At 44.9% G+C, this 16,114-nt stretch overlaps 1 protein-coding gene across 1 annotated transcript; it reads left to right on the top strand.

The window, feature by feature from the left end:
- The first annotated feature begins 52 nt into the window (after positions 1-52).
- Positions 53-16,099, top strand: Eloa (elongin A). The gene is made up of 11 exons (XM_010625977.3): positions 53-149; positions 4,458-4,514; positions 5,323-5,429; positions 6,881-8,072; positions 8,411-8,525; positions 10,001-10,156; positions 10,237-10,334; positions 11,309-11,489; positions 12,077-12,188; positions 12,816-12,988; positions 14,189-16,099. The coding sequence occupies exons 1-11, from the start codon at positions 93-95 to the stop codon at positions 14,248-14,250; spliced, it is 2,310 nt and encodes a 769-aa protein (XP_010624279.1). The 5' UTR covers positions 53-92; the 3' UTR covers positions 14,251-16,099.
- Positions 16,100-16,114: the final 15 nt, after the last annotated feature.

Raw genomic sequence — 16,114 nt, 5'->3', positions numbered from 1 at the left:
GCGGCGGTGCAGGCCGGGAGGCTTCACTCTGCCCTGGACCGCGCCTGTGGACCTCTCGCCTTCCCGGCGAATCCTTTTCAGGACGGAGCGCAATGAGCCCCCGCCACAGCTGTGCTCCCGGGGCGGGCGCGGCGGGCACCGAAGTTGTGGTTAGGGACCCTTGCTACCCTTCCTGCCTCCCTGCGAGGGCTCCTGGTTCTCCTTGCTGCAAGTGGCAGGCAACCATTTCCAGACGCGCTTACCTGGTCTTTGTCGCTTTTAGGAACTCTTAAATGCCCTTTTCTACCGACCCATCGCTCGAGTGTCGGCCTCGGTTGTCTCTGGGAGTCTGGTGGGTGTTAGAACTGTTTTCACTGCAGTACTTCGGTGAGAACCGTAAGGGTGTGACGCTCGGTCAGCATCCTGGCCAGGGCGCGCAGTTCCAAAGACGTGAGTCTGAGCGCGGGTCCTGGTGGAAGAGGAAGTTATGGGGCCACGCGGTGGAGAAAAAGTGGTGAAATTCGGTCCGATCCATTTACCAGCTATGGACATTGGGGGAGTTCTCTGCTGAGCCTGTCTATTCTTCTACTTCTTCCTGGGTCTAAACTAAAAAACTGAGGTGCCAGCAGGATATAACTGCTCAGCAGATGTTAATCATCATTTTCCAGAATTTTTCTTGAAAGGCCCCTTTTGCTTTATTTGGTTATCTAGCCTGACACAGGGAGGTTTCTCCATTTCCCAATGTTGCGCACAGCCTCTCACCATCAGGCTCCTTTTTAACTACTGATTCATACCCAGCTCAAAGATCCACTTCTTCAGGAAGCCATGTTATAAATCTGTGAAGACTGAACTGCTTCCAATTGTGTTGTTACACTTTCTTTCTGTTATATTTTCTATGGTCAGGCATATTTACAAGTTTCTTTTTACAATAACTCTTTGTAGACATCTGATAAGTGGTCATTATTTCCGAGCACTAGTTTGTTTTCCTGAACCGCTAAGATTTGTAATTGACTTTTTTTGGTTTTTTTTGGTACCGGGGATTGAACTTGGGTCCTTGCGCTTGCAAGGCAGGCCACCGAACCACTGAGCTAAATCCCCAGCCCTTAAAATCTTAAGAGCAGTATTATGCTCTTTATTTCTACCAGATTTTTTTTTTTAATGCTCTATACCTATAGTTATTTTTCCGCAAAGATTTAGCTTTTAAAATAGTTTTTCTAGTAGTTGCTATGATGCAATACCAAGTTAGGAAAAGGTTCAAGTAGACTTACTTCAACCATTAGTAACTTTTAAAAAGCATTTGTGCTTTCTCTTCCCAGGTAGAAAATTACCCGAGGGCTGGGTGGGGGGCGGGTGTTGCAGTTTAGTGGCACAGTGCTTGCCTAGCATGCTTGAGACCACAGTCTCCAGCACTGTGAAAAATAGAAAATCACCACGAACTTCCGGCTTTGTGTTGTGAAATGAACATTATGAAGAAGAGAAAATGTTGGGAGGTCATTTTTTGCAAAGGGCATAATAGTTGACATTCAGAAATGAGCTAACTTGCAGAGGGAAAATTGCAAGCTGGCACACTGGCCACCTCCCTCTCAGCCTTCTGTTAACCCAACAAGCTCCCACAGGTTGTTCTTGAAATTGCCAGATGATTACAGAGCAGTATTGAATTTGCAACCAAATCTTGTTTTCAAGCCATTATTAACCAAAGGTGGATTTCCACACCTGTGTTCATGGAGCTTCTGGTGTTAAGCATTGATGTTTAAGTAAAACTGTTTTCACTTTAAGTTCATCTGCCTTGGGAGAGAAAGTATGAAGTAGACCAGAGCTACTTGGTTTCTGTTCTGCCACTGAATTGGAAATTATTTGAGACAGTCACCTGCTCTGTGTTACATTTTGAATGGAGAAACTATCAAGAACACAGATTGATAGATGGGATCAGCACTGAAAGCTTTTTTTTTTTTTTCTTTGCTTTTTGAGTTGAAGTAGTATGCATGAGACAACCAAGATTTCTAAGCATGTGCTTGATATTGCTCAGTAGCCTGCTATCAGTTATACTACCTAGGTTTGCCTTGTTATCCTTCAGACTTTCTTGAAGTTCACTGAAAATAGTGATGGAGTAAAGTATTTCTCTTCTCTTAGGCTAAGTCACTTTGAAAGTCTTGAGGATTTTAGTTTTGTCTGCTTTTAAGTCATTCCTACTAACCTGAAGTGAAGCAGAGAGGCAGCATTTACTTTTGCCTTTAGTGCTGGGCTTTAAGGTAAACACACCCTTGGTGAATTCTGGCCCCATAGTTCCTCTATTGGCCTTGTAGAGGCCTTGGGACTTTTTGTCCGTTTGGTGACCTTTACCACGTGGACTTTAAACTGAGGAGAAGCTCCTGTGTCTTGTCCCAAGCATGCTGTGAGATAGGTATTTGAGTTGTTGCTCTGTTTTCTTTCCCAAGGATGGTATTATGTTGGCTGCTTCTTAGCTTGCTAGGTGAATTATGCAACTTCACTGGGGGCTCAGTTTTAATATCTGTAAAATGGGGAGAATAATAACCAGTGTATGGTAAGGATCAAATGAGAGAATTTTGCATAGTGGCTGACATGCAGGATGGTATATAAATATTCCCCACCTGTTCCTTCCGGGGAATCACATTAGGGGGAAATTGCCTGTTTTATATCTTTTTAGTAATTCTAAATTTTCCTTTTAAGGGGATTGGCATGAATCCTTGTACCCATAGCATGGGTGACAAATGCACATAAACTATTTTTCTGAGTTAGATGATGGTGGAGATGGAATTTGAAGTGGAGGATGCTTTTCACTCAACTGTGAAGTTTCACCTTCCCTGGATATAGCACTTGGCCTCTTGTTCCCAAGCAAGATTATTACCTGTGATCCGATTGCTCTGCCTGGTGACCGTGTTTAGTAATTACAGCAGTAATATGAGCAGAAACACATACTTGTTACAGCACTTATTAGGAATATGGCATATCAATCGCTTCTCAGCCTTTTGGCTAAAATCAAGTGTGGGAATATGGCTTATCAGTTATAGCACAGGTTATAAATGGAGAAATAAAGATCTTGTTTTCTAATTAAATGTGAAGATAGCCACAGTTATATATTTTGAACTACTTGTACATTGTAGCACTCCTTGTATGGTACATATTTTTATATGCAGGTGAACATTTCCCAGACAGGCTTAGCCAGTCATGACTTATGGTAGAAATAGTATAAGTGGGAATTGGTTGAGCAATATGGGGTTGAGAATCAAGGGTAGAACATTTTAAAATGCTGTCAGCTGGTGGATAAAATGATTAATAATAAGCATGTGTCGAGCTTTACAGTGTTGCAGACACTGTGACCAAGTCCTGCACGTAGTTGTCTCAGTGAATCCTCATGGCTTGTGAAGTAGGGACAGGGATCAGTTCCTTGTTTTTCAGATGAAGTGATTCAGGTTCAGAGAGGTCACTGAGTTGCACAAGATCACCTGGCAAGAAGGTAACAGCCAAACTGAAACCTCTCTGACTTTAGAACTCTATTTTAACTCTACTGTACCAATTTTGACCTAGTTTTGGGGACTATAGAAAGGAAATATGGCCAAACCTAGATCTCTTTTCTAATCTGCCCAGGTCTATTGTGTTTATTAAGAGCACAGTTCTGATTCTGGCAGCTGACAATTATTGCTGGCTTTCCACTTCTTTCTTTTACTTTCAAAACAGGGTCTTACTATGTAGCCCAGAAAAACTCCCACCGTGACACTTAGCTTCCACTTGTATTTAAAAAGCACTTTGTTAAACACTGTATATCCCTTCTGGAAACATGGTAGTGTTTCTCTTTTTCTTTGTTTTTGCTTTTTTGGTACTGGGGATCGAACTCGGAACCTTGAGCTTGCAAGGCAGGCGGTGAAACCACTGGGATAAATCCCCAGCCCGGTACTGTCTCTTAATACAAGCCTCTTCTTTTTACTTTCCTCTGTGTCATGTCTGTGGGTTACTTTCCTAAAGTTGGTAGCCTTTCTCATAAATACTCAGTCAAAACTGGGGCTGATCTGAATGTTCTGGTGCACACCTGCAATCCTAGCACTTGGGAGGCTGAGAAAGGAGGACTGCTATGAGTTCAAGGCCAGCCTGGGCTACGTAGCAAGGCCCTGTCTCAAAACAAAAAACTAAACAACCCAAAAAACAAACCTGGGGCTGATAATTGCTGATGACTTTTATCAGAATTAATAGGCTTTGATTTTCTTCTCCACAACTTACTTCTCTGTTATAGAATAGCATTTGAAAGCATGGAATCTAAATCCACAGACTCAAGTGAGCCCTCCCTGCTTCCACCCCAGGGCAGGTAACGTAACTTTTCTGAGCCCATTCTCACACTTGTGAAATAGGTAATAACTATACTCAGTGCTGTAAAACTTGTAGCACTGAGTATTTAACCATCAGATATTTCTATTTGTTCCAGTGACTATGGCTAGAGAAATTAATGTGTTTTATTCTCTCTGCAGCTATTGAAGTATTTGAAGAAACTCTCCACCTTACCTATTACAGTAGACATTCTTGCGGTAAGAATTGTATGACTTTTATCCCATCTCTTTCCCACTGGAGAGTGTACAGGAAGCACTAGAAGATGGGCAAAGGCTACATATTGTATGATTCTTTTTATATGAAATCTCCAGAACAAGCAAATCCATAGACAGAAAGTAGATGAGTGATTGCCAGGGACTGGGGAAATTGAGATAAACAGGCCTTCTTTTTAGGGTAGTGGAAATATTCTGGAATGAGATTACGGAAATGGTTGTACAATATTAGGAGTGTTCTGAAACCACAGAATTATATACTTTAAATGACATACTTTATATACTTTAACTGGTTAGCAAATTTAATGTTATATGATTTTTGTTGTTGGGAGGGATGCAGGGGAATCAACCCAGGGCATCTCACATGCAAGGCAAGTGGTTCATCTCTGAGCTGTGCCCTCAATACACCATTATGTGACGTTTATGAAAAATTAAAATGAATGAAAAGAACGTTGGCTTTGGGACTTACTAGTTCTGAGTTCAAATCCAAATTCTATGACTTTAGGCTGTGCCTCTGTGAAATGAGGCTGATTCCTGCCTCAAAGGTAAAAACTGGGATGCTACATGCAAACCCCCTAGAGGCAATGCCTAATATCTGCCATAGTCACTCATGTTACTGTTGTTAAAGTTCTGAAAGTGTTTCAATAAAATGTTTCTCTGAATTATTCTGCTTTGTTACTATGTGTCATTAGTGATTAGGGAACATGCAACTAAGTAATTTAGTAATGAAAATTGCAAGGTATAGTGAGCTTTGTTCCTTAATCCTCAATCAGTCGCTTTGTTGAATTTGTAGGAGACTGGGGTCGGGAAAACAGTAAATAGCTTTCGAAAGCACGAGCAAGTTGGGAGCTTTGCCAGGGACCTCGTGGCCCAGTGGAAGAAGCTGGTGCCTGTTGAACGGTAAGAACACTTCTCAGGTTTGTTGAACTTCATGGTTTTCTTTTCCACCTTCTTATTTAAAATATGTTTCGCATACATTATGGAAATGATTTATCATTATAGAACATTAGAACTATTTAAAAATAGAGAAAGTAAAATTTTCTGTCATTTAAGGATAAGCACTATTAACAGTTTGGCATGTTTCTAATTGCTTTTTTGTTTGGGTTCTGGTTTTGGAGATCAAACATAGGGCCTCATGCATGCTAAGCACATGCTTTATCACTGAGCTACAGCCTCAGCCCTTCAAACTTCTTAAAAGGTTTTCTTTAGGGCTGGGGATTTAGCTCAGTGGTTCCTCCACCTTTCTCCCAAGTGCAAGGTCCCAGGTTCAATCTCCAATCCCCCCAAAAAAAGTTTAGGTTAAATGTACCAATAAACCTAATGCGGGGGAGCTTCTTAAAAGGCACTTTTTTAGTCCCCTTTTGGTGGAACAAATTAAACCTATTCCTCTGTTGGAAAAAAATCCTTGAACATTTTCATGTTTCATGTCTACAAGATTTGGAGGTGTACTGGGGAATGAACCCAGGTCCTTCACACTTTCTTTAACATTGGTATGCTTGCCCAGGTTATGCTTGAACTTGCTCTCCTCTGCCTCAGCTTCCCACAGTGCTGAGATTACAGGTGGGTACCACCACAGTTGGCTATTTCCCCAATTCCTTTTTTCTTTCTTTTGTTTTTTTTGTTTTTATGTTTTTTGAGACAGGATCTCACTATGTAGTTGAGACTGACCTGGAACTCACTAAGTAGTCCGGGCTGGTCTGGAACTCACAGCGATCCTCCTGCCTCAGCCTGGGATTACAGGCATGTGCCACCACACCCGGCTTCTTTTTTCTTTTTATTAGTACATGGTTGCAGTATATAATGATTGCATTCATCATGGGTATGTGGCACATGGGATTTTCCCAATTTTGTTTTCTGAATATATTTTCAAGACTTTCCTTCTCCCACCTCCCCCTCTTCATTTTCCCAGTTTTTAAACTTAGTTGAGCCAGGAATTTAGCTCAGTGATTTTGCCGCCTGCCTTGCAAGCACAAGGACAGGAGTTCGATCCCTGGTATCAAAAACTAAAACTAAAAATAAATAAAGTAAACCTAGTTGAGTACTTTAAGCATAATCCACTTACTGTGCTCTTATTTCTAACTGCATCTTTACCTTTTTTGTGAGTTCAAGGCCTGTGACTTTTTTGTTTGTTTGTTTGTTTGTTTGTTTTTTGTTTTTTTTGAGACAGGGTCTCACTGTGTAGTTGAGACTGACCTGGAACTCACTTATGTAGCCCAGGCTGGCCTCGAACTCCCAGTGATCCTCCTGCCTCAGCCTCCCAAGTACTGGGATTACAGGGGTGTGCCACCACGCCTGGCAAGGCCTGTGACTTTGTACAGAGATTACACTGAGATTTATATCTACTTTTTCAGAAACAATGAGGCTGAGGAACAGGACTTTGAGAAGAGCAGTTCACGGAAGCGCCCTCGGGAAGCTCTTCAGAGGGATGAAGAGATGGAAGAGGACTACCAGGAAAACTGGAAGGCTTCTGGCAGCCAATCCTATAGCCCCGAGCACAGACAGAAAAAACACAAAAAGCTCCCAGCGCTTGAAAGATCTCACAAAGTGTCTCACAGTCATGAGAGGAGAGATGAGAGAAAGCGGTGTCTCCGAGTGTCACCAGCATACTCTTCAGACCCTGAGTCTTCTGACTGTGGCCATGTCCAGTCCCCTGTGTCCTCTGGCAGTCCCCATCAGATGTGCACAGACCATTACAGGTCCCCAGAGGAGGACCACGAGCCCACTGTTCCCCATCAGAAACCTGGAAAAGGCCACAGCAATGCCTTTCAGGATAGACTGGCGGTCAGCCAAGAGCGACACCTGGGCGAACCCCAAGGGAAAGGGACTGCGAACCCACACAAGGAGCACAAATCTTCCCATAAGGAGAAACGCTCCAGAGAAGCCAAGAGTGATGAGAAGTCCTCTTTGGGCAGAGAAAAACCGCACAAGGCCCTCACCAGAGAGGAAAACCGAAGGCCACTCTCAGGGGACAGCACCAAGGAGAAACTGCACTCCAGTGCTGTGAAGAAAGAGAAGGAAAGAGAAGGCAGCAGCCTCAAAAAGAAGTGTGTGCCCTCTGTGGAGGTTGCTTCAGACAACCAACTTAAAAAGCCAAAGCACAAGGACTCAGAGAAAACCAAGTCAGACAAAAACAAACAAAGTGCACATGGCTTAGACATAGGAAAAGGGGCAGGAGACCTGCCCAAAACAAGAGAAAAGGTTTCTAACAACCTTAAGGCTCAAGAAGGGAAAGTAAAAACTTCTAATTCAGATAGAAGGTCGCTGGGCGGTTCGCTCCTTAAAGTAGAGGAGACGGACATGGATGATGAATTTGAGCAGCCCACCATGTCATTTGAATCGTACCTCAGCTATGACCAGCCCCGCAAGAAAAAGAAAAAGATTGTGAAAACTTCAGCTACAGCATCTGGAGAAAAAGGACTTAAAAAGAGTGATTCTAAAAGCACTAGTAAAAACTTGGACTCAGTTCAGAAATTGCCCAAGGTGAATGAGAACAAATCTGAGAAGCCGCAGCCAATTGGAGCTGATTCAGCCAGGCTGAGAAAGGTAACCCTCTAGCTCCCGGTGCACCCCACTAGGACCCAGGGCCCTTCAGGGTGCACAGAGTCCACCTGCCGCTCTTCTCAGTGTGTTTGTATAGGGCCCGTTGGATTTCACTTTGCAGTGAGCTTCCTCCTGGCCTGACTAACTATTGGGGTCAGTAGAAATTTCCTGAGGTGTCCTGTTGTGCTAGGCCCGACTGTGTATTTCCGGTGGTGTCTCGTGACTGGCCTCCTCCAGCCTGGATCTGCCTGTGAAGTGGGCTGTGTGGACACTTTTAGGAGCTGACTGTAGGAAAGAGCTGTGCTGTGGACGGGCTCTCCATCACTGTCTCTCCTCTACAGGTCCCCACCGAAGCATTGCCGGTGTTGCCGGACCTCCCGTTATCCACAATCCAGGCCAATTACCGCCCACTTCCTTCCCTTGAATTCATGTCCTCCACCCAGGCAAAACGAAAAGGTAATGTTCTACATGTTTTTTCAAACAGGAAAAGATGTAGAAAGTCATTCATGATCTGTTAACCATAACACTGTTACTGGATGCAGTTCTAAAGAGCGTAGGCTCTGGAGTTTGATGGCTCAAGTTGAATTCCAGCATGGTTTCTACAAGTTCTTTGTTTATTTGTTTGTTTGTTTGTTTGTTTGAGACAGGGTCTCATTATGTAGTTGAGACCCACCTGGAACTCACTATGTAGCCCAGGCTGGTCTCCAACTCACAGCGATCCTCCTGCCTCAGCCTCCCAAGTGCTGGGATTACAGGCTGCGCCACCATGCCCGGCTTGGTTTCTACAAGTTCTATGACCTTGGATGATTTTTTCTCTGTGTGTCTTTGTTTAGTGTGTGTGTGGTAGGGATTGAACCCAGGGCCTTGTATATGCCAGACAAGTGCTCTACCATTGAGCTATACCCCAAACCCAATCTTGGGTAGTATCTTAATTTTTTTAGACTTGTTTCATGTTCTGCAAATGGGAATAATAATGGTGTTTGACTCATAGGGTTGTTAAATAGATTAAAAAGTGATAATGCCAGTAATGCACTTAGCATAGTGTTTAGTAAATTTTAGGTGTTGCTGTTATTAGCACCTTTTTATTCTGTATGGGATTTGCTGTATGTGATCTTTATGTTTTAAAAATATGTCTCGTGTTTTGTTTTTGAGGCAGGGTCTCACTGTGTAGTTCAGGGTTGCCTTGAACTCACAGAGATCCTTCTGCCTCAGCCTCCTGAATACTGATATTAGAAGTGTGCACCACCACAAATTGGCAAAAAAATGTCTTGTTTTGATAGCAAAAGTATAAGAACCCACATAATTGTCTATCAGCAGGAGACTAGCAGGTAAATTGTGGCTCATACAGACAGGGGCCTCTTACACCATTGTGAAAAATATGGACATTATTTACAGACTGGCATGGCACAGTTTCTAAAATGTGTTGAATGGTCAAACATGTTAATCCATGTTTACCATGTGTTTACCGTGGCACACACTTGTAATCCCAGCACTCTGGGAGGCTGAGGCAAAAGGATCACAGGTTTGAGCCCAGTAAGACTTCTGTCTCAAAATAAAAAAAACAGTGGGGAGGGCTGGGGATTTAGCTCAGTGATTCTGCCACCTGCCTCGCAAGCACAAGGACCTGAGTTCGATCCCAGGTACCAAAAGAAAAAAACAATGGGGATGTGTCCAGTGTAAAGTCCCTGTGTTTAATCTTCAGTATTGACCTCTTCCACCAAAAAAAGCAAATGAAAAAAATAACGTGTATAATTGTCACTAATCGGTTGAAAAGGAATGAGATGCACATTTGTTTATTTTAGAGTCCCTGATGGCATTGTTTGTCTTTGAGAAGGGTAATGGGAGAGTCTGAGGACAAGGGTGGAAGGAGAATTTTCACTCATGGCCTAGGGCCTTTTGTGATACCCTTTTGGGTTTTTCTTGCCCTATAGCATTCTCTTCGCCCCAGGAAGAAGAAGAAGCTGGATTCACTGGGCGAAGAATGAACTCTAAGATGCAGGTGTACTCTGGTTCCAAGTGCGCCTACCTCCCCAGAATGATGACTTTGCACCAGCAGTGCATCCGCGTACTCAAAAACAACATTGACTGTAAGTCACATTGTCAGGCCGGGACCTTATTACTGCAGGGTTGGCACCGTTCAGTGCTCTCACTTTGGATTTCTCCACAGCCATCTTTGAAGTGGGAGGAGTCCCCTATTCCGTTCTCGAACCCGTTTTGGAGAGGTGTACGCCTGATCAGCTGTATCGCATAGAGGAATACAATCATGTGAGTGTCCTCTGTAGGTGGGAAGAGGGCTGCCTTCTGGCTTGTGTCTCTAGAAATAGCTTTGTCTCTGTGGACCTGCTGTGGCTGAAGGGCAGACCCGTGGTCAGATCACTGTTCTGCCCATGTTGGGTCCGCCTCTGCCTCTGGACCTTTAAACAAGTATATTTAGCACCTGCTCCTGATATCTTAAGTAGGCCTCTTGGGCTAGCATCAGGGTGGGATTCAAAGAAAGTGAAAAACACTTCAACACCTCCCTTGAGCTTTTCTAGTCGTGAAGGGAGGATTCTGGCAGCAGAGTGCCTGAGACTCAGGGCGAAGTTATGCTCGGTGTTAACATTAAGGTGTCTGGTGACTGGGCAGGTGTGTTGGTGAGTGCCTGTAATCCCAGCACCCTGGGAGCAGAGGCAGGACATTGTGAACCCAGCCTGGGCAACTTAGCAACTTAGTGGCCCTGTCCCAAAATAAAAGTGTGTTTGGGGTACCCTGCATTCAATCCCCAATATGTGGAGCAGGGGAGTACAGTGCACAGGCTGGCCGTCTCCTAGAGGCATCCGGACCTTCCAGAATCCTCCCTGTGATGCAAATGCACTCATCTGGTTGAATTAGCTGTCTCTCAGGTTTGGAGACGTGAATTACATCCGGTCCTTACGTGGCCCCCTTGCTATGGCTGTTCAGTGTAGTGCCAAGGAAACGCTTGATCTGACTTCATCCCAGCTCTACCCTTTACTGATTTCCTATAGGAAAAGTTTCATTCTAACCTAGTTTTTCTATTGGCTTCTCTCACAACCACCCAAAAGCTACTAACAGAGTACCTCACACTTAACATTTTTTAAAAATTTAATGATTTTTTTTCTTAGAACAGTGATATTTTAATATGATACAACAGAGACAAAAAATTATTAATAAACCAGTAGCTCCTAGGTGGAAGATGTAAGAGTGCATGTACGTAAATGATGCCCTGGTCCTGATTTCAGGTTTTAATTGAAGAAACAGATCAATTATGGAAAGTTCATTGTCACCGCGACTTTAAAGAAGAAAGACCAGAAGAGTATGAATCATGGCGGGAAATGTACCTGCGGCTTCAGGATGCCAGAGAGCAGCGGCTACGAGTCCTAACAAAGAATATCCGATCTGCACATGCCAATAAGCCCAAAGGTAAGGGAGAGGGGTAGCTGGGGACAAGCCAGCAAGTGGATACTATAGTTGGCAGTAGGGTCTTGGTGGGCCAGGCAGATGTAGGGCCACTGGGCCTCTGAATGTCTTTCTCCTTTGTGGGTGGGTCTTCCTTCTGCCACAGCCCGATGCTGCCCTGCAGTAGGATTGTCATTGTCAGTGGGACTGTTAGTCCTCTTGTATGGGGGCTTTTGAGCCGATAGAATTTTTTTTTTTTTTTTTGAGACAGGGTCTCACTATGTAGTTGAGACTGACCCAGAACTCACTATGTAGCCCAGGCTGGTCTCATACTCACAGTGATCCTCCTGCCTCAGCCTCCCTAGTGCTGGTATTGCAGGTGTGTGCTACCATGCCCAGCTAACCAACCCTATAGATTTAAATGATAGCAGCATCTCTGCTCAAGAAGGCAGATTTTAAAAAATTTTTATTTTAGTACTTGTTTATATTACATAATGATTATACTTATCATGGGAAGTTGATATGTGTACATTACACGTCTTTTTGCATGCCTCCCCCTCCTTTTATCTCTTGGTAAGAAGATAGATATTAATCTTCATATCCGTCCACAGGCAGGCAAGCAAAGATGGCCTTTGTCAACTCTGTGGCCAAGCCACCTCGTGATGTCCGGCGGAGGCAGGAGAAGTTTGGAACAGGAGGAGTAGTTATCCATGAGAAAATCAAGTAAGATGCTGCTTCTGCCTGACCTTTGCCTGCTCAGGGAAGAGAGCTCCAAAGCTAGGAGGGAGCTGGAGCGCAGGCAGGAAGTGACCATTTTGGAGGATGAAAGCAGGCAGTGGGAAGGGAGCATGGGTTCTGGGGCCGATCCTGACCAGTGAAGAATGTACTTCCCTGAGCCCCAGCTGGGGACTGTAGTGTGGGTGATGGTCTCTGCCTCTGTAATTGGCATCAGTGTCGATTCAGTGGAGAATAGGTCTGGCTTGTGGAAGTGCTCCCTTATGCCTTAACCACACCCGCAGACCTACACCTGAATGCTTTCGAAGTGCAGACTGATAGCTAAACAGTAAAGGTCAGCTGAGACCACTGTTCTCTTTGAGAGGGCTATGCAGCCGGGGATGTAGCTCAGTGGTTCCGCCACCTGCCTGGCAAGTGCAGGGACATGAGTTCGATTTCAGGTACCAAAACATTAAAAAGAAAGGGCTACACAGTTGCCTCTGAGGTACCACTAGCACCCAGGTGCTACGTCCACTGTCAAGCCACAGCGAGTCATCCTGCAACAGGCAGCTTTAGGCTGTTGGTGAAGAGGACACCTCCTCCTGCCCGTGGCTAACTAACTTTGCTCTGTTGTAGGATTAAGCCAGCCCCGTACACCACAGGAAGCAGCCACACTCCCACCAGCAGCAACAATTTTAACTCCAGCCTGGAGGAGCCAGCCTACGATGGCCCCAGTACCAGCAGTGCCCATTTGGCACCAGTGGTCAGCAGTACTGTTTCCTATGATCCTAGAAAACCGGCTGTGAAGAGTAAGTAACTTGATCTCCTGCTCAGATATTCAGAACTCATGTCTGAACCTCTTTGAATGTCATTACCATTGGATTGCATTTTGTGTGTAGGGTGTAGCATCTGTAGGGTCCTTGGCACCAGCTGCTCTGAAGATTAGCTCTTCCTCTGCTGTGTCCATGCCACACAGGAATATCTTTTTTTGGTACTGGGAACTGAACTCTGTGCTTATTGAACCTTGTGTTTATGAGGCAGGTGCGGTACCACTGAGCTAAATCCCCGGCCATAAATATCTTCTAAGTGATGATCACAGTGAATGTTCATTTCCTCACTTCGCTTTTTTCACCTAAGTGTAAAAATGTTTCTTTAGGCAATAGGAGGAGTCTTAATTACTAACAGCTAAATGAAAAATCAGTTATTCTGAGGCCTTATAACCTTATAATCCTAGCTTCCAAATAGCTTGGATATCTGTTTGGGTCTGTTTTGTATTTTAACTTTATTAGCATAGACTAGCCTCAGTATCCTAAGGGGTGTCTAACTTGAGAAACACTTTTTTTTTTTTTTTGGTTTTTTGAGACAGGGTCTCACTGTATAGTTGAGACTGACCTGGAACTCACTATGTAGCCCAGGCTGGTCTTGAACTCACAGCGATCCTTTTGCCTCAGCCTCCCGAGTGCCGGGATTACAGGTGCGCGCCACCACACCCGGCGAGAAACACATTATTACATAGCCTGTGTAGGGCCCATGGGGTGGGGATCCCAGATTGTCAGCTACACTCCAGTGACCCAGTCAGGTGGCAGGCTGGCCCTCCTTAGATGGGGTTTGCATAGCTCATCCTGGACCTGTTGCTACACTGGGCATTTGGGGAAGAGGGTGCTGTTGACTGGTTTGACTTTCGTGAGGCAGAGTTCAATTGTGAGGAGATTAGCCTTCAGAGTCAGCAAGGATTGAGCTCCAGTCTGCTGTCACAGTTCACCCTGGGCACACTGGCCATTCTGCCTGAGCTGTGGTGTAGGTGGCTGGAATTAGGCAGGGTGATGGCTGGTGCCTGACAGGGCCTTGGCCAGGGTCCCCTGAGTGCTGTTGCTGATACCACAGTGTTGTGTCCACCGGTTTCACACACAGCCACGAGGGTCAAGGTGTGGCTTGGCTTTGGTTGTAAACTGTTGTGGGTGTGTCTGAGCTGCTCCCGTCTAAAACAGCTGATGCCTTTCTCTTCACAGAAATTGCCCCAATGATGGCCAAGACGATTAAAGCCTTCAAGAATAGATTCTCTAGGCGGTAAACTGAGGACTTGCCTTGGAGATGGACTTTGGGAGACAGGGACGATGGGGACTGGGGACTGAGCCTTCCCAAGGAGACCAGAAACCTTCTAGGCTCCGAGTCCTGCACATCTGCAGGTGTTGGCCCTGTGTGCCACAGCCCTGCACCCTGCCCGGAGCACACTTCAGAATTCTGAAGACGATGTGAAGCCTCGGTCTCGCTGAGGATTTTAAGGTCAATTATACTTTTGTTGATAATTAGAATCTTTGTAAACTATAAGACATAGTTTTAATTAATAAATATTGCCCCCAGATTGTATTTATATCACCCCCAGAGTTCTTTTGGGGGATTTGTTGTTTTGTCCTTTACCACACACAGCCTTTTCTTTCCCAAGTCCTTTATTGAAGCTCAATGAAAGCTATTCCCCATCCCAGGTTAGCCCTCCAGAGTGGACTCTACAGGGAGGACTGGGCAGCCCTGCAGCCTGTGCGGTGCACAGGGCCAGAAGTGAGTGTCGAGCCCATCCTCAGGGGGAGCCTGGCGTGGAGACAGCAGTGTTTGGGGGCTCCTCTCCCTGAGCCCCTCCTCAGCGTTGCTCGGAGTCCTATGCAGGTGCCTCTTTTTAACCCACTCAGTTGTATTTATTAAGGGAGGCTCTTTGTAAAGTTGAGTTCTTCCACCATCTTCTTTGTAAGTCGTCCCCCCCCACTTTTTTTTAATAAGGCTCACTGAGGACATAGAACCTTGAGAGATTAATTTGCACAGAATCAGCAATTTTATTATTTCCAGTTTCTGATTAAATTTTAGGTGACCTTCCCCCAGCTCGCTGGGCCCCACCACAGAAAAAAACACAGGCATAGCAGGGTTTTTCATAAAGCCTCGAATGTGGCTTTGGAGTTTTAAAAGCCAGCACTTTAATGTTGGTCCCCATGAATTGCCGCTAGAAGTGAATGGTTTTTAAAGTTGCAGTGCTCTGTTGGAAATTGCTTTTGTTTTTGTCTATTCTTTGAAAGATAAGATTGAGTAACTAGAAGAGCACAACAATTTGCTGTGTCTGGCAGAAAACTCTACAGCTCAAGCCCTCTATGCTTAGTGTTTAAGCCAGGACTAGAGGAAGGGGCTGCCTAGGGAGACTTTCTGAGCTGTTGTGTTGGGTCATGGGAACCGCAAGGGCATCCATCAAGTTGGAGGGGAGGCTCTTGCTTTCTGCGTGACATAGGGGCAAGGTCAGAACTAGGTGGGCCATGTCCACTTCTTCCTGGCCGTCAAGGAAAGTGGACCTAGAAGGATTGCTTGGTGGTGACCAAGATGAACATAGATGCTAAGGGCTTGGGATGTGGAACCTTAGAAACCTATAGCGCACCCTTAGGGCATAGTATACCAGCCAGCCTGCTCAGTTTGGCCAGCAGTCCCCTCCACAAGCTCTCTCAGGCCTAGAATTCGGAGCCTCCACTTTCACCATCTTGGAGAACTCCGCTAGGCTAACCTGGATTCCAGGGCCCCACAGGAAGTCTGCATTCCTCAGTGTGTGGTGTGCAGGGTGCTTGTTGGGGTGGACACAAGTATTGCTGCATTTTAATTTGCTGTATTTTTTAATTGAGTAAAGCATTCTTTTGATTTGGCTTGTTACACCCCTACCCCCAGCCCAGGCCCCAGATCTAATATTACAAAACCTCTTACCTGAAACTAAATGAACATTTCGATCAGGTGCCAGGCACCTGCTGCCTGGAATAGCTCCCTGTAGGTGTCTATCACCTTGAATTTGTCTCTTAGCTATGTCTCGGATTTTTTGCCATTGAACCAGTTTTTCAGTTTTCAAGTTCAGTTGTGTATGAGATAAATCCCCTTATTAGGAGTCTTTAAATGGGAAAGGAAGAAAGGACACA

The sequence above is a fragment of the Fukomys damarensis genome, unplaced genomic scaffold (genome assembly GCF_012274545.1).
Source record: "Fukomys damarensis isolate Sample0158 unplaced genomic scaffold, DMR_v1.0_HiC HiC_scaffold_23, whole genome shotgun sequence".
NCBI classification, from domain to species: Eukaryota; Metazoa; Chordata; class Mammalia; order Rodentia; family Bathyergidae; genus Fukomys; species Fukomys damarensis.
This window is presented reverse-complemented; position numbering and strand designations above follow the sequence as displayed.